The 18112-nt window shown below is 44.0% G+C and overlaps 1 protein-coding gene across 2 annotated transcripts in view; it reads left to right on the top strand.

The window, feature by feature from the left end:
• RAB3IP (RAB3A interacting protein) overlaps positions 1-16468 on the top strand; it is a 61879-nt gene extending 45411 nt beyond the window's left edge. For both annotated transcript variants that reach the window (XM_070409746.1, XM_070409745.1), the window contains 5 exons: positions 2330-2458; positions 3718-3830; positions 12904-13003; positions 13087-13156; positions 15815-16468. In XM_070409746.1, the coding sequence (XP_070265847.1) occupies positions 2330-2458; positions 3718-3830; positions 12904-13003; positions 13087-13156; positions 15815-15897 (495 nt within the window). In that variant the 3' untranslated portion in view covers positions 15898-16468. The remainder of the gene's footprint in view (positions 1-2329; positions 2459-3717; positions 3831-12903; positions 13004-13086; positions 13157-15814) is intronic.
• Positions 16469-18112: the final 1644 nt, after the last annotated feature.

Below are 18112 nucleotides of genomic sequence, written 5' to 3'. Positions count from 1 at the left end.
GTCTCCTATAGGTCCCAATCACTGGCCAGGCCGAGGGACCCTACCTGTGCATGAATTCATGCACCGGGCCTCTAGTAAGTATATAAGCTCTTCGGCTTACCTCTTCTTGTCCCCCCATCATTTTTTTTTAAGCTGTATTTAACATTGGTAAATTCAAGTCCATTAATCTTTAAGAAGCTATGTGTGCTCATTCAGTTAAATTTTTACATGGAGGCCAAGACTTTATTAACTGAATAACAAAGCTTGTTACACATTTTAATTGAATTATATTTTTTTTAGTTATCAAAAGATGCTATGAGAGAAGTTAAGTACTTGTCAAATCTGAATGTAACACAATATAAAATACACATTGGTTTCTGTTAAACATTTAAGAAACTTTTGGTAGTCATGACTTTAATTTCTTTTAATTTAAGTAGCTTTTTTAATTGCTTGGTACAACTTGTATTTTGGCTAAAGTTTCTGAGTGTTTGTAATTTCAACCTTTTTCCTGTTATTTACACTGACAAAATTGAAATGTTTTGTCATGAAATATTTTAAAGTCTTGTTTTTAGTTTATGAAATTCCTTAAAATATGGATAGGCAGTTTATAACTTTAAAATAATAACATTTTGCTTTCCAGCTGTATCCTGTATCCTAATGTTTTGTGGAAAACATATCAAAACATTAGAATACAAAGTTTTATTAGACAAAGGAAACATGTACATTTGACCTGTGTACATCTTAATAAAAGATATAGCAACCCAAAAGAAAGTGAAACATATGTTTCTGTAGAAAATGTGGTGAGAGCGTTCAGTCATGACAATCGCAACATTTAAATCATGGGTGAGTGAGGCGCACCCACTTGCACTATGCAAGGCTTTGGGAGCGGTCACTTAGATGTGAACTTGAACTTTTACCAGTGCTTTGCTGTGTAATCTTAACGCAACTTACTTTATCTCTCTAAGCCCCAGTTCCTTTTCTATAAAACAGAGATCATAATATCTATCTCATATAGCTGTGAGTATTAAATGTTTATGAAGTGTTTACCATAGTTCCTGGCAGTGAGTCCATTTTTAATAAATAGTTTAAGCTATTGCCTTTAAACTAGAATCTTTCCTTAGAGCACCGCTTACCTGTTCTGGCATTTATATTCCTTAAAGCAGTGGTTGCCAACTGGTGGTCTGCGGACCACTGGTGGTCTGTGAGGTCCGAGAGGTTGGCGACCGCTGCCTTAAAGGGTAAATTTGACAAAATTAATTTGAAAATGTAAGTATTACTTATCTGCTAATATTTTTATCCTTTTGCTTTTAGCTTTGATTCAAGGAATTTATGGATTGGGATGAAAAAATGTCACAGATTGCCATTATCCACCGTAAAAGAAAGTCTGTAGGATAGGTTGGATACGCTCAGCCTTTTGTTACTTTCTTGTAGACACCTGCACCTCTGACTCAGCTATCCTAGAGGTCAGAGGTGTGTCAGTGCCTCACTTACAGTGTCCAATGCTTCTGGACAAGGGCACCTCAGACTTGCAGGAGGCTGAGGGACATGACTCTGTTTGGGTGGCTGAGGGTAGGTACAGCTTTGTGTGTTCACAGGTGGTATTAAGCTGGATTAGGAAATCTGTAGTGAAAAATACTTGGGGAAAATTAGTTAAAAGGGAGGAGGGAAAGAGAGGCACAACTGGAAGAGTGAATAGGAAGGCCAGTGCAAATCTGGATTATTTTTGATGATTCAGTTGGTCGTTACTGGATATTCATATACCAAAAAAGATATCTAAATAAATGTTATATTTCAAGCTAGTCAATTTAGGGGGCTTATATGTGTGCTTCTTTTAGTCTTGCTGCTTATATAATAAACACTATGGAAATTCCTTTGGAAATGCCCTCAGGTAATATTAGAACAATTAGCATAATTTTCAACCCCAAACTTCTGGTTTCGCAATTTAGTCAGTCTTACTTTATGCAAACATTTTATTTAATTAACTAGAGTCCAAATTAATTTTTGATTATTTTCAGAAAAGACTTGTCATAATTTTTTTTAATATTTAGGACAGTGTGCACATGTATCTTAAGAGGAGCTCCACATTAATTTTTGGGAGGGATAATGATAGCATCATTAAATACCATAGTGGGTACATTGAAAAGGGCCAATTAGTCATGTCGGAGTTTGGATTTTTTTAAAAAGAAAAATTGCTACCAAGTATTATAACGAATCAAGAATGGTTCAGTTTATTATTTTAAATGAAGAGTATTTCTTTTTCAGTAATGTTTAAATAGGTTTTGGTTGTATAAAGTAATTTTATATTTGTACTTCTTAACAGGTTATTTTGTGTTTTCTTTTGGTTTGCCAGGCTGACTTGTCTCTGTATAATGAATTCAGATCTTGGAAGGATGAACCCACAATGGACAGAACGTGTCCTTTTTTAGACAAAATCTATCAGGAAGATATCTTTCCATGTTTAACATTCTCCAAAAGTGAGGTAATTTAAAAAAAATTTAATAGAATGCATTAGGTATTCCTGTACCTTCTATTAAATCACGTTAATATATTTTAATAACTCTTATATAAATAAGTTTTTATAAAATTTCATGTTTTACCATTTTTCCTATTTCATATCAGGATCATAATTTCTTGGCATTCAAGTGCTTTTCTTATTTGAGCAGAGGATCATTCACACTGCAGTGTGTGTTACATTGGAGTAAAGTATTAAATATGTGTTGGGGGTAGGGCTTATTCTTGATTCTCAGTCCAGGCTTCAGTGTAAGGGAACTTCTACACTCTAAGATATTCGTTGAGTTTATTTGTACATGATAAAAATTATATTCAGTTTCTTCATCTTTAAAGTGGGGAAAAATGCCTTCCTTGTCTATAGCATAGGGTTGTTAAGAGGATAAAATGAAGTGAATGAGATAGATAGACAAACACTTTTTAAAAATATAAGGCCCTATACACATGTAAGATCATAATTTTAACTTGTTTGGGGAAGGTATATATGTAAATATCATGCCAATCAGTGTTTAAGATAGTTAATCCTAAAAGTCTTACTTATGTTAAGTCTTTAGAGGATTTAATGATAACATCACTTGTAAGGAGATGTTAAGATGAGCAGTAAAGCACTTGATATGTAGACGTGTTATTCATTGTGGCTCTGTGCCTGGTTTTAGGTAGGCCATTCAATATTAATAGTTTTGCCACACTGGAGTTTCACTGCCTGTTTCATCTGTTGTTTATTAGTTGCTACCATCTCCATCTGGGCATTTAATATTTGATAATTCTGTTAATTCTTTTGTAGACTCTTATACACATAAATGCATGTTCAGAAAATATATAGCTGTTATTAGTATATATTGCTGTGTTATGAATGGCCAATATTAAAAATTGCATATATTTAGCAAAATAAAACATTACAATGTTCATTTTGAAGTTGCATTTACAATAGATGTTAATTGTGAGGAAGGTTGAACAGAGATTGGAATTAATGCCCTTAATCCTCTTCCAGATAATGAGAGAAGTTATTTAGCTGTAACTGAATTGCCTTTCATAACAACGTTTGAATTGTATAAAAGAATTTAAACCAAGGTTATGTGGTTTCTTTCCTCCACCCCCCCACCCCCACCCCCATTGGCTAAGGCCTAGCTAGTGGAACTTGGAGAAAGAATTTAAAAAAATAAGTTGACTGTAGAATACAAATTTGATATTTTTCTGCCAGCATAATATCTAATACTTTTTTTTTTTAAGTTGGCTTCAGCTGTTTTGGAGGCTGTGGAAAACAATACTCTAAGCATTGAACCAGTGGGATTACAACCTATTCGATTTGTGAAAGCTTCTGCAGTCGAATGTGGAGGACCAAAGTATGTTTTCAAAACCTTGTCTTGTGGAAGATACTGAGTTTTAAAATTTGTATGTGTTGTAGTTATTTAGTTTTTCTAGTTTTAAATGTGGTTAAATGTCTTGTCAGTTTTCTATTTAGAGCCTGTGCCGCTCAAGCACAAATCTCCGGACAATGTGGGATATAGCATTTCAAATTAGAATCAAAGAGGGGCCCTTTTAATTTCAAAATTATACATATACTAGAGGCCCGGTGCATGGATTCCTGCACCAGTGGAGTCCCTCGGCCTGTCCTGCGGGGATTGGGCTGAAACCGGCAGTCTGACATCCCCTGAGGGGTCCTGGAGTGCGAGAGGGTGCTCAGCAAAGTTGCTGTCACTTGGCAGCTCCTGTGTTGAGTGTCTGGCCCCTGGTGGTCAGTGCGCGTCATAGCTACTGGCCAGTTGACTGGTCTCTTAAGCTTTTATATATATAGACTAGTGGCCTGATGCACGAAATTCGTGCACGGAGACGAGGATTCCCTCAGCCCAGCCTGCACCCTCTCCAATCCGCGACCCCTTGAGGGATGTCTGACTGCTAGACATCTCTCTCACAATCTGGGACTGCTGGCTCCTAACCACTCACCTGCCTGCCTGCCTGATCGCCCCTAACTACCTCTGCCTGCCTGCCTGATCGCCCCTAACTGCCCTCCCCTGCCAGCTTGATCTCGCTCCCAACTGCTCTCCCCTGCCGGCCTGATCTTGCCCCCAACTGTTCCTGCCTGCCTGATCTCACCCCCAACTACCCTCCCCTGCCAGCCTGGTTTGCTGATGACCCTCCCCTTGCAGGCCTGGTTGCCCCCAACAGCCCTCCCCTGCGGCCTCATCTCGCCCCAACTTCCCTCCCCTGCCAACCTGATCTCATCCCCAGTGGCGCTCCCCTGCAGGCCTGATCTCGCCCCCAACTGCCCTCCTTTGCCGGCCAATTTGGTTCTGATTGGTCGGTTTCTATGCCAGTCAGCGTCAAAAGCTCCGCCTCCTAGGCAGCCATTGGCTCCTCACACTTCACCCAGATTTGGTTCTGATTGGTCGGTTTCTATGCCAGTCAGCGTCAAAAGCTCCGCCTCCTAGGCAGCCATTGGCTCCTCACACTTCACCCAGATTTGGTTCTGATTGGTCGGTTCCTATGCCAGTCAGCATCTCTGGGCCTATCGACGGGGCCTGATCAGAAAGGTGGGGCTGATCAGCAGCCCCCCCGAGGAGGCCTGGAGAGAAATGGAGGCGCAGCTGCTGGCCCAGCCCAGAGTGAGAGAAGCAAGTGCTGATCAACAGCTGCTACACAGGCTACGGATCAGACCCTGCTTCTCTCTTCAGCCTCTCTCCAGACCTGATTTGCAGCCCCCTCAGCAGTCAGTGCTGGGTCACCACGCCTGCAGCCGCTGCAGTCAGTGCTGGGTTGCCACAGCAACCCAGTGCTGACTACAGGACTGACTTCCCATTGGTTGAGCCTCTGGTCGTGACGGACCCAGGGTTTTTATATATTAGGATGTTAGGGATCCAGGTAGACCAGGTGTTTGAAACTTTTTCTTTAAAACACATGTCATGACCCATTAGTTGATCATGAAGTCACTTTAGTGCAGGGGTGGGAATCTATTTTCTGCCAAGGACCATCTGAATATTTATAACATCATTCGCTTAATAAGATTTACTTAGTATAAATGTATGTCGCTATGGAAAAGCTCTTAGATTTACTGAATTTTGAGTCCTGCCTGTGGTTGTCTTGGCAGTGCCACACCAAATGATTTCCTGGGCTTTATATGACCCGTGGGTCGGACATTCCCCACCCCTGCTTTAGTGGGTTATAAGTAGAATTTTTGTTTGTTATACATACAGGGTGTCCCCCAAAAATGTATACACACTTGGGTGAATGATTATAAAGTCAGTGTTTATTAACGTACAGTTCATTTTCAAAATTTAAAAGAATCTATAGAAGTGAATAATTTTTTTAAATCAATGCCCATTTTCAAACTGATGACCGTTCTGGTCCAAGCACTACTAATAATGTGAAGCAATGGAATCACAAACATTAAGAAATCACAAACACTAAGAATCATTTCGTTCAGTATTTGTGCACTCTCAAGTCATTGACTGTTGTCACTTTTGTATTATAAACTTTGTCTTTTATGTGTCCCCATAAAAAAAATGTCTAGTGACACTTTAGGATAAATTTCTTTGTTCAAGGCTTAGTCAGACTTCACCCATTATTTCAAATCAGTTAAACCTGAAAAGGAGTGAAAATTGAGTTCTCAACTGTTTAAATTTGTATACATTTTTTTAGGAATATATATATATATATATATATATATCTACACTAATAAAAGAGAAACATGGTAATTGGCGTACGACCGCTACCCTTCCCATTGGCTAATTAGCGAGATATGCAAATTAATCACCAGCCAAGATGGCGGTTAACTGTCAACAAAGATGGCGGTTAATTTGCATATGTAGGCACAATGCAGGGAGGCAAAATGGAAAGCACAGAAGAAGCCCCCTGGCACTGACAGTGATTGGAAACCCAGGGGGGAGCTAAGAGCCGGGGGGCAGGGCAAAGGCGGCCCCTAGGGCCGCCTTTGCCCTGCCCCCCGGCCATGATCGGAGAATCCTGGCCTTTGCCGCTCTGGCCAGTGATAGCAGGAAGTAGGGGTGGAGCCAGCAATGGGAGCTGGGCAGAGGTGGAGCCAGGGATCTCCGGGTGGCTGCAGCCGCTGCCCGGAGCCCACGATCAGGGAGCGGTTGCAGCTGGGTGGGGGGAAGGCTGCAGCTGGGGGTCCCCGCTGCCCTAACGCCTCGGCCAGAGGCATTAGGCACGGGCAGGGGCGGAGCCCATCAGGGGGCGGCTGGAGCTTGGGGGATCCTCTGCCCGGGCCTAACGCCTCCGCCAGAGGCAAAAGGCCCGGGAGGGGCGGCTGCAGCTGGGGTCCCCACTGCCCGGGCCTCACGCCTCAGCCAGAGGCATAAGGCCCGGGCAGGGGCGGAGCCCACAATCGGGGGGGGGGGGGGGGGGCGGCTGCAGCTGCAGGGGGTCCCCAGCCCAGCCTAAGGCCTCGGCCAGAGGCGTTAGTGAGGCGTTAGGCTGGGCAGGGGCAGCTGCAGCTGGGGGTCCCCACTGCCCGGGCCTCATGCCTCAGCCAGAGGCATGAGGCCCGGGCAGGGGCGGAGCCCACGATCGGGGGGCGGCTGCAGCTGCGGGGGATCCCCTGCCCAGCCTAAAGCCTCGGCCAGAGGCGTTAGGCTGGGCAGGGGCAGCTGCAGCTGGGGGTCCCCACTGCCCGGGCCTCACGCCTCAGCCAGAGGCATAAGGCCTGGGCAGGGGCGGAGCCCACAATGGGGGGGGGGGCGGCTGCAGCTGCGGGCGGTCCCCAGCCCAGCCTAATGCCTAGGCCAGAGGAGTTAGTGAGGCGTTAGGCTGGGCAGGGGCAGCTGCAGCTGGGGGTCCCCACTGCCCGGGCCTCACGCCTCAGCCAGAGGCATAAGGCCCAGGCAGGGGCGGAGCCCACGATCGGGGGGCGGCTGCAGCTGCGGGGGGGTCCCCTGCCCAGCCTAACGCCTTGGCCAGAGGCGTTAGGCTGGGGAGGGGCAGCTGCAGCTGGGGGTCCCCACTGCCTGGGCCTCACGCCTCAGCCAGAGGCATAAGGCCCGGGCAGGGGCGGAGCCCACAATCGGGGGGCGGCTGTAGCTGCGGGGGATCCCCTGCCCAGCCTAAAGCCTCGGCCAGAGGCGTTAGGCTGGGCAGGGGCAGCTGCAGCTGGGGGTCCCCACTGCCCGGGCCTCACGCCTCAGCCAGAGGCATAAGGCCCAGGCAGGTGCGGAGCCCACAATGGGGGGGGGGGGGGGGCGGCTGCATCTGCGGGGTTCCCCAGCCCAGCCTAAGGCCTTGGCCACAGGCGTTAGTGAGGCGTTAGGCTGGGCAGGGGCAGCTGCAGCTGGGGGTCCCCACTGCCCGGGCCTCACGCCTCAGCCAGAGGCATAAGGCCTGGGCAGGGGCGGAGCCCACAATGGGGGGGGGGGGCGGCTGCAGCTGCGGGCGGTCCCCAGCCCAGCCTAACGCCTAGGCCAGAGGAGTTAGTGAGGCGTTAGGCTGGGCAGGGGCAGCTGCAGCTGGGGGTCCCCACTGCCGGGGCCTCACGCCTCAGCCAGAGGAGTAAGGCCCAGGCAGGGGTGGAGCCCACATCGCAGGCGGCTGCAACTGGGGGTGTCCCTTGCCCAGGCCTAACGCCTCAGCCAGAGGAGGTGTTAGGCCAGGGCAGGTGCAGCTGCAGCTGGGGGTCCCCGCTGCCCGGGCCCAACGCAGAAGCGTAAGGCCTGGGTAGGGGTGGAGCCCATGATCTTGGGAGGCTGCAGCTGCGGGGGTCCCCTGCCCAGGCCTAATGCCTTGGCCGGAGCAGTGCCAGTGATCATGGGGAGCAGGGTCACAGTCGCTGATGGTGGGAGCTTGGGGTCCCCTGCCCAGGCCTAATGCCTTGGCCACAGGCGTTAGGCCTGGGAAGGGGTGGAGCAGGAGGTCCCTTGGAGAGCTGTGGGTCCCCTGCCCAGGCCTAATGCCTGGGTGAGAGGCATTAGGGCGGAGCAGTCAATTGCAGGGAGCAGAGGCCGAGTTGATGATGGTGGGGAGCAGGGGGTCTCTTGCCCAGGCCTAATGCCTTGGCCAGAGGTGTTAGGCGTGAGCATGGGCAGAGCCAGCGATCGCGAGCAGGGGCGGCGTGGGTGATCGTAGGGAGCTGGGGGTCCCCTGCCCACCCTGATCTGGGACACCCTTCAGGGCAAACCAGCTGGCTCCCACCTGTGCACCAGGCTTCTATCCTATATAATAAAAGGGTAATGTGCACATGCAATTTTTTTCCCCAAATATATTTTATTGATTTTTTACAGAGAGGAAGGGAGAGGGATAGAGAGTTAGAAACATCGATGAGAGAGAAACTTCGATCAGCTGCCTCCTGCACACCCCCTACTGGGGATGTGTATGCAACCAGAGTACATGCCCTTGACGAGAATCGAACCTGAGACCCTTCAGTCCGGAGGCTGATGCTCTATCCACTGAGCCAAACCCGTTAGGGCAGTAATGTGCAAATTGACCCTAACAGCAGAACGACTGGGAATGACTGGTCACTATGACACACACTGACCACCAGAGGGCAGAAGCTCAATGCAGGAGCTGCCTCCTGGTAGTCAGTGCACTCCAACAGGGGGAGCTCTGCTCAGCCACAAGCCAGGCTGAAGGCATCACATTGGCGATGGTGGGAGCCTCTCCTGCCTCCTCAGCAGCTCTGTGGATGTTCAACTGCAGCTTTGGCCCGTTGGCAAGTGGACATCCTCCAAGGGATGTATCACTGCCAGCTTAGGCACAATCCCCCCGTGAGCAGGCCTAAGCCAGCAGGTGGACATCCCCGGAGGGGTCCCAGACTGCGCGAGGGCACAGGATGGGCTGAGGGACCCCCGAGTGCACAAATTTTTGTGCACGGGGCCTCTAGTATATATATATTTGTATGTCCTCGGTTTCTGTGTGAAATGTTTATTCCCCAGGGTTACCATCAAAATTAGTTTGGGAAGACAGCGATTTAGACCAAATCTTACCAAGCATGAAAACGACTTAATTAGCCCTCTCCTTTCATGCTGTCATAAAGGATTCTCACTTTGGTAAATAATCAGTTCTTTCTTCCACCCATGAGAGATTCTGCACTTATAAATCCTTAGAGGTTAGACTCCCGCATTTCACAGCAGGGCAGGCTTTTTTCATCCAGTCCGAGGAGGAACAAAGACTGAAATGAACAGGACCTAGAACCTGTGGCGCTGCTGTTTAAAAAGTGACTTGGAAAGATTTTGAGGAAGCTGCTGAGTTGATGGTTTAGAACTAGATTAATATAGGGGACTGGAAAGGTCGTAGATGGCAATAAGTGACTCTTGTCTGGGTCATTTTGAAGGTACAAGAGGAAAAAGCTGCTTGAGATTCACCATAGGACTGGTTAAAGCCTATTGTGGGAGGTGTATGATTTATCCTGTTCCTCTTAATGCAAATTACAGTCTTACTAGGGTCACATAGTGCTGGTAGTTGGGTAATCATTTGTGGAGGGACTTAGTCATGCCTTTGCTTTGTGAGCTGCATATCCACCTAGAGTTGTGTCCTGTTCTACATTTCCCTCTGTGCTACCCCTGTAGCACTGTGGCCTCCGAAACTGGAGAAGGTATTTACGTTCTTAAATTCTATGCCTCCACAAACACTCAGGTGTTTGTGATCATTAAAGCGAGCAGTTTTGCCCTGACCAGTTTGGCTCGGTGGATAGAGTGTCGGCCTGTAGACTGAAGGGTCCCAGGTTTGATTCCGGTCAAGGGCATGTACCTTGGTTGCGGGCACATCCCCAGTGGGAGGTGTGCAGGAGGAAGCTGATTGATGTTTCTCTCTCATCAATGTTTCCAACTCTCTATCCCTCTCCCTTCCTCTCTGTAAAAAATCACTAATATATATATATATATATATATATATATATATATATATTTTTTAAAGCGAGCAGTTTTGTGCTTTTAAGGTCTGTGTTGTAACTTATTTTAAACATAGTATATAATAGTTTTTATTGTAAAATTTTAAATTCAGGCTTGCATAATATATCACACATGTGCAAATGACAAATGAGGATATCAGTTAAAGTGGATTTATATAGTATTTTAGTAAAATAGTTATGTAGATCAGGAAGCAGTTTACATAGTTAAGGATATTGTACTTGTGGGAATAGGGCCAGAAACCCATTTTTGTTCTTAGTGCATATTGTGTGGGAAAACACTTGAAGGCAGATACTGTCCTCTTTTATGAAATGTGAAGTGTGGTCTTGGCCAGGGCTGTCATGGACAAGGTTATGAAGTGAATGGTAGGGCACTATGGGAGTTTTGAGGAAGGCAGGGAGTCCAGTGGTGGTAATCAGGGGCTGTTCTTGGAGGGAGGGAGATTTGACCTGGGGTTTTGAAGCATAGATGGAATTTGGATAGGAAAATAACAATACATGTTACTGAAAGCCTTGAACCAAGGAAATGGTGTGTTCAGAGGGTGGCGAGTGTATGGAGAGGAAAGATGTGACAAAATCTAAAGAAAGAAAATTTAGGAGATGATAGTAGGGGATGGTCGAAGACAAAGGACTTAGAGATGACTGACTAGAAGAATGATGTGGTCTTTGAGGAATGAGTAGGAATGGCTCTGCTTTGGGGAAGGTGATATGTCTGGGTTTAAACATGTGGACATCGCAAGTGAAATGGCAAGCAAGGATTTGAAATCTTGGGACACAGCTGTTAACAGATACTGAAATAGTGTAGAAGCATGTTAACAAAACATTGCAGTTGGAGGTCAGAAGACTAGGCATTGAATCCCAGCTCAAATGAAAATATATTGGCTGTGATAGTTTACAAATGGCTTTACAAATGAGATAAGTTGAACACTTTATTTTAAAATTTGATATTTAAAATCACTGTAGCAGAGTCTTTCAAAATTAGACAAAATAGTAGTCAAACAGGTATATTCTCCTTCCAGAAGGATAGTGTATAAATTGATTTTTATCAGTCTGATGGTACTTTTTTTCTCTTGTGTAAATTATACTTTTTGAAGTTCCAAAGGCTTTCAACACTAGTGCCTTAAATTTCTTGACCTTCTATCCTCCCCGAGCTAATAGTTTAGTGTTTTTAAAAAACATTTTTATAGATCATTAAAGGAATCCTATATAATAAAAAGCTAATATGAAAATTGACTGAACAGTGGAATGACCAGTCACTATGACACGCACTGGCCACCAGGGGCAAGACACTCAATGCAGGAGCTACCCCCTGGTGGTCAGTGCACTCCCACGGCGGGGAGCGCCACTCAGCCAGAAGCCAGGCTCATGGCTGTCGAGTGCAGTGGCAGTGGCCAACTGCCGGCTTAGGCCCAAGGGCTCCCGGACTGCAAGAGGGCGCAGGCCGAGCTGAGGGACGCCCCCCCCCCCTGCCCCCCCCCCCCCCCCAGTGCACAAATTTCGTGCATCGAGCCTCTAGTTTACTAATAAAGGAACAATGAGGCAAAATTTCTTTGAAAAGATAAAAATTATTTTGTGATTGGAATGACCACCTCCCAAATTATCCTGTGTTAAATATACATTCTTCATGTGTTTTCTTATATGGAGACACATTTTTGTCATTTCTTATAAGTATAGCTGAAATTTAATGTTTATTTAATATATTTTTCTTTACTATTTAATTTGTAATGTCATATAAAATGCTGTTGGCCACTTTATTTTACTTAGAGCTACAGTAATTTTGCATTGATAGGGAGCAGTAGTTGTATTCAACCAAGCTCCTAACTTACTAGAGGGATAGCTGAGCTGCTGCAAGTCCAGCCAGATAGACAAGTCAGCTTCATCCTGAGCAGTAGAGTGAGTGACAGGTGGTCTGTCACTTAACCAACAGCCAGAAACATGTTTGGTGCCAGGCACCTAAAGATGAATATGATACAGTTCCTGCCCTTAAGAGGTTTACAGCCTGATTCCAATCAAATTTAGATTTTATATTCTGTAAATAGAAAGGATGTATGTCTAAATGTAATGCACCCTTTATGTAATTGTTCAGAGTCAGTATTTTTGTATTCCTTTGAATTTCTCAGGTCTACCACAGGAAATGCATGTAAACAACCAAACACACCAAAAAGTACCTTACCTGGAAGATACTGTCCTGAAAGCAGTTAGTAACATGTTCTGAGACTTGAGTAATCATCATTAGGTGTTTTTCCAACTCAGACAGAAGCTGAAGTTCTGATGCAAAGCTGAAAGCTTCCTGTATCAGATTACTCCTATTTGCTTCAGGATAGGACATATATTAAAACATTTAGTTTCTATTTCTAGGCCATGGTTAATTTTAGGCTATTTAGCATATACTAGGATGTTAACCCCAAAAGGGGAGGGACTTGGTCTCTCTCATCTTGATAGCCCAGCATCTAGAACAGTGCCTGGTCCATAGTAGGTTCTCAAATATTTGTTTTCTTCAGCTTGTACAGAGGTAGGGGCAAAACACCTTTAATTTTAAAAAACTAAAATGTATAATTCTTTTACAGAAAATGTGCTCTCACTGGCCAGAGTAAATCCTGTAAACACAGAATTAAATTAGGAGATTCAAGCAACTATTATTATATTTCTCCTTTTTGTAGATACAGGGTAAGTAATGTAATAATGAATTTTAATAAAGCCCACTGATATGAGACATTTGATATTTATGACATTTTCTCCTTTTGGCCTAGATCACGTCTGTGTGTAACTTTTTTACATACATTCGATATATTCAGCAGGGACTTGTGAAACAGCAGGATGGTAAGTTCTTTATTCACCTATAGTAATAAAAGCATAATATTCTAATTAGACCGGACAGCCGAACGACCTTCTGGACATCATTCTGGACATCCTTCTGGATGAAGCTGCGGCAGTGGGGGCCGAGGCAGAGGTGGTTAGGGGCGATCATGCAGGCAGGTGAGCAGTTAGGGACGATCAGGTAGGCAGGCAGAGTGGTTAGGGGCAATCAGGCAGGCAGGCTAGTGGTTAAGGGCAACCAGGCAGGCAGGCAAGCAGTTAGGGGCAATCGGGCAGGCAGGCAAAGAGGTTAGGGGTGATCAGGCAGGCAAGTGAGCAGTTAGGGACATCAGGCAGGCAGGCAGAGTGGTTAGGGGCGAGCAGGCAGGCAGGCAGATGAGTGGTTAGGAGCCAGCGGTCCTGGATTGCAAGAGGGTGCAGGCTGGGCTGAGGGACACCCCTCCCCCCCCCCCCACCCGTGCACAGATTTCATGCACTGGGCCTCTAGTTATGAAATATTTATATAACAGTTCAGTAAAAAGTATAGGGCACAGTAGTGATGCTCAAATAAACTTTATTACTGGTGTATTTATATTGAGTGTCTTATAGTTCTAATAAAATGTGTGGAGAATTTGGGAACAAATGTCTTTTTTAAAACATATTGTGTTTAATCCTTATATTTGCTTCATTTTACTCTAATTTTGAGTTTTAAAGCAGGCTCAGTTTTAACTCTTAAGAGGTATAGATAAGCCAGCTGGTATGTGAGAGGAGTACAAAGCTCATTGAATTTACTCCTTAAGAGAGAAAAATGAGCAAACTCTGTACATGGTCAGATTTATTTTAATTGGTGAAAACCATGAGGAGCTAGCAATTTTGTCCTGTATTTTCACATTAATAAAGCAGTCATGAAGATAGTTCTGAATGGAATAAAGATTGCTATGTTCTAAATGAGCAGAAACAGGCAGATGATCTATCCAGGAGAGCCACCCTCATGCAGGTATTTTCATGTCTTTCGTGGTTAATGATGGTTTTATAGCCCAGTGTCTTAGGTACCAGCATAAAAACAGATGCGCCTGACAGCTTTAAAGCAGCGCCTCATAGGTACACATGATTGTCTTAGACCAGAAGTCACGCACATGGCGAGGACAAGGCCATGCCAGTTTTGTATGTGAAGTTGTGGGAAATTTTTCTGTTTATATATTTTTTAGACACTGAAAATATTTTTACACTTGAAAACTAATAAGAAGCCTTCTATTTTTATCAGGTAAACCAGTGAATCTTAATTCTCTGGAAAAATTAGTCATGCCCATAATAACGTAGTTTAGCATTTCTCAAGCTCTGGTATACTAAAACAGTCATATTTAGTTAGAATCCCATATAATTAGATTTTAATGCCTAAAAGAATAAAGGTGAAACCTGTCTCTAATGTTAAATTTCCAAAGGCTGTGTAGCATAAAAATAGTCTTTAAGCTGTGCAATACTGTTTATAACTTTAATAAAATTGAAGTCTTTTTGAATCCTATTGGTGAATAATAGGACTTAAGCTGGAGAACAGATGATTTATGTTATGTTCAAGTGTCAAGCTTATTTTTTCTCCTTGTTAAAATGGGAAATATTTTTGTAGAGAAGGCTGAAAGATAATTTACTTTATGTAAATAGAAAGAATCATGAGCGATGGTGATAAAAGTAGTTTCTTCTCTGGTTTCTGTCACTCTTCTACTTGACAGTTTTTGATGCACGTCATATACTGTGTGGGTTTGTAGTAAATAAATATTAATGTGAAAATCTGTTTATTGTCTATGCTGGTGCCAGAAAGAATTTAGAGCAGTTAAAGCGAAAGCAGCGTCTCTCAGCCTTTGTACTGTTAACATTTTGAACTGGATAAGTCCTTGTTGTAGGGATGATCTTGTACATTGTAGGATGTTTAGTGTCCCCGGGCTTTACTCACTAGATGCCAGCAATGAAAAACGTCTCCAGGCATTGCCAGATGAACCCCTGGGGACTGACTCTCCCCTGGTTGAGAACCACTGCTCTAATCAGTCTAATCTGATCGTATGTCAGGTTTTATAGTCTGAAATATAGAGCCATCTTTTTGCTACTTACAGAGGGGCTCACAAGAGTAGAGCTAATGGAAATTTACACATCACCCTCTACATTTGTTTTTATTTCTATTTGAGCTGTATATAAAACTTTCCCTATTAGGCACAAAGGATGTTACTGAGTTCTCTGGACTGTCTTGTTTTCCTTTTCACTCTCTGTTAGTATTAATGAAAACTGAAATGGCCAAGATGTAGCAAACTAGAGCAAGAAGGTCTAGAAGTTAGAAAACTCTTGCATAACTGAGCATTGAGTGTAATTACTTACGAAGGCAACAGCATTGCCATTTACTCAGGACAGTGAAATGTACACCTTCTGTTGGGCTAAAGTGTGGCAGTCACTGGTACATCTAACAAATAGTGGTAGTAAATGGCTGAGTACTGCTTATTTATTAATAAAATTGGGGTGCTCACAAGTATATGAAGAAGTTTGTGTGAAGCAGTGATGGAATGTCTAAGCAATTAGGTATGTCATTAGGAAATGCCAACAGGCATTTGAGTTCATCTTAAATTTTCATTGAAATAAATTAAAAATAATTAAGATGGTATTTTATAATTTATGTCTCTCTCTCTTTTGTTTGCATAGTTGACCACATGTTTTGGGAGGTTATGCAGTTGAGAAAAGAGATGTCACTGGCAAAGCTGGGATATTTCAAAGAGGAACTCTGATCCTCTGCCTGGGACCATGCACAAACCTCCCTAATACCTGGAAAATGGCTGAATATTTTCATGGTTACGTGATATTTATTTCCACGGTGTGGGCCCAGGACTTTTCCCCCCCTTTGCAAATTACACCAAGAAGTACTGTGATTTCTTTTAAACTGGCCTGTGCTGTGTTTGCTTGTTCTTTAGTTGAACACACTATAATGAATTACAGGTGTCCTAGTGATTGTAATTTATAGTCACAAAAAAAGCTAAATAAATAAATACTAGATCAAATGTGTTTTTGCTTTCTCTTCTAGCTCTGACACAGCATGTGGGGCCAGTTGAATGTACTGAATTATAGTTTTCAAACTTCCCAGCAACCTGTGGGAAGCAAAGAAGAGGGCTGAGTGGACAGGATCAGCATCTGTCTCCACTAAGATGATTTTGTTTTACATATTGGAATTCAAAAAAATATTTTATTTAAAGAGACTTCTGTTTGAAATTCACTGTTTTAATCATTCTGTTCTTTGTAATTTAAAGAATCCCTTTATTATGGTGATTAATCCTATATAATAAAAGCCTAATATGCTAAGTGTCCGGTTGTCTGGTCAAAGTGTAATATGCTAATGATATGCTAAGGCCACTCAACCGCTCACTATGATGTATACTGACCACCAGGGGGCAGATGCTCCAACTGGTAGGTTATCTTGCTGCTGGGGTCCAGCTGATTGGGACTGAGACGGGCTGGACATGCCCTGGAGCCCTCCTGCAGTCCCTCCCCGGCTAGCCAATCTCCCGCATCCCTCCCTGGCTCCAGTCATGCACCGGTGGGTCCCTTGGCCTGGCCTGCACCCTCTCACAATCCGGGACCCTTAAGGGGATGTTGGAGAGCCAGTTTCAGCCCGACGGTGGAACAACTGGTCGCTAGGATGTGCACTGACCACCAGGGGCCAGATGCTCAATGTAGGAGCTGCTCCCTGGTGGTCAGTGTGCTCCCACAGTGGGAGCGCCGCTCAGCCAGAAGCTGGGCTGATGGCTGGTGAGCGCAGTGGCAGTGGCGGGAGCCTCTCCTGCCTCTGTGGCAGCGCTAAGGATGTCTGACTGCCGGCTTAGTTGGACATCCCCTGAGGGCTCCTGGACTGTGAGAGGGTGAAGGCCGGGCTGAGAGAGCCCCCGCTCCAAGTGCATGAATTTCGTGCACCGGGCCTCTAGTTAAATAGAATAGATAGAGGACAGTCACATCTTATCCCAGAAATGCATTCTTGAACATCTTGATGTAATATATTCCTACTTTGTATATGTTGAGCACTGTAATAGGTGTTGAAAGGATAAAAAGATAAATAAGGAGTTTGATGTGTGCACCAGGGACTTTGAAGGGGAGTGTGGGTTACAGAGTATACACTGTATATATGCAGAGTATACATTGGTCATAGAATCACTTGATCTCTAAGTTCCAAACTGTAAAACTGACATCGTATGGAGAAATTATTGATTAAAAGTATTTATAAAAGGAAAGTGTTTCAGGGTAGAAATATAGTAAATATAGAAAAGCAAGAAGAAGAAATGACAAATCAATCTCCTCATCTAGAGAAAGCTACTGCTAATATTTTTGAAGAATAATGGCCTTTCAGCTTTCAAATATTTCTTACCTACATGTACATGGTTCTGAAACTAGTAGTAGACTTTCTTACTTTAAAAATTTAAGTATTTTTCTACACATCTAACCACGCTAAAGTTTTGATTATAGGATGTTAATATCATTTAATTGTGTTTGTAGATTAGATTAGTTTTTTTTTCATATCAAAGTGCTGTGATGAGTATATTGTTGGGTTAATTTACTTCTTGTAGATGCCTAGAAGTAAAAGTGTTGAGTCAAGCAAGGTATATGAGTATTTTAAATGTTTTTATCTGTATTGCCCAGTTGCCCTCTAGAAAAGTTGAATCAACTTATATTCACAGCAGCACTGTATGAGAACTAGTATTCAGTCCTGTTTCAAAGGCTTAGTTAGCTTTACCTGTAGAAGTCTTAGTCACCAGGATGGACTGGAGTCCACAGACAAAAGGACATTTGAGAATGATATAGTGAAACAATAATTACCATGCCAGCTCAAGACTCTGAAATTGAACATGAAAAGAACTTTGACCCTAGAATTTTATGTCCTGATAAATAGGTATTCTAATGTAAGGGCATCATAAAAATGTTCTCAGACTTTCAGAGCTTCAGAAGATTTTCCACACA

Source organism: Myotis yumanensis, unplaced genomic scaffold, assembly GCF_028538775.1.
Source record: "Myotis yumanensis isolate MYYU_CA2020_CCGP unplaced genomic scaffold, mMyoYum1.0.hap1 SCAF_3, whole genome shotgun sequence".
In the NCBI taxonomy this organism is placed as follows: Eukaryota; Metazoa; Chordata; class Mammalia; order Chiroptera; family Vespertilionidae; genus Myotis; species Myotis yumanensis.
The sequence above is the reverse complement of the archived record's forward strand: the minus strand, read 5'-3'. Positions and strand labels throughout refer to the sequence as shown.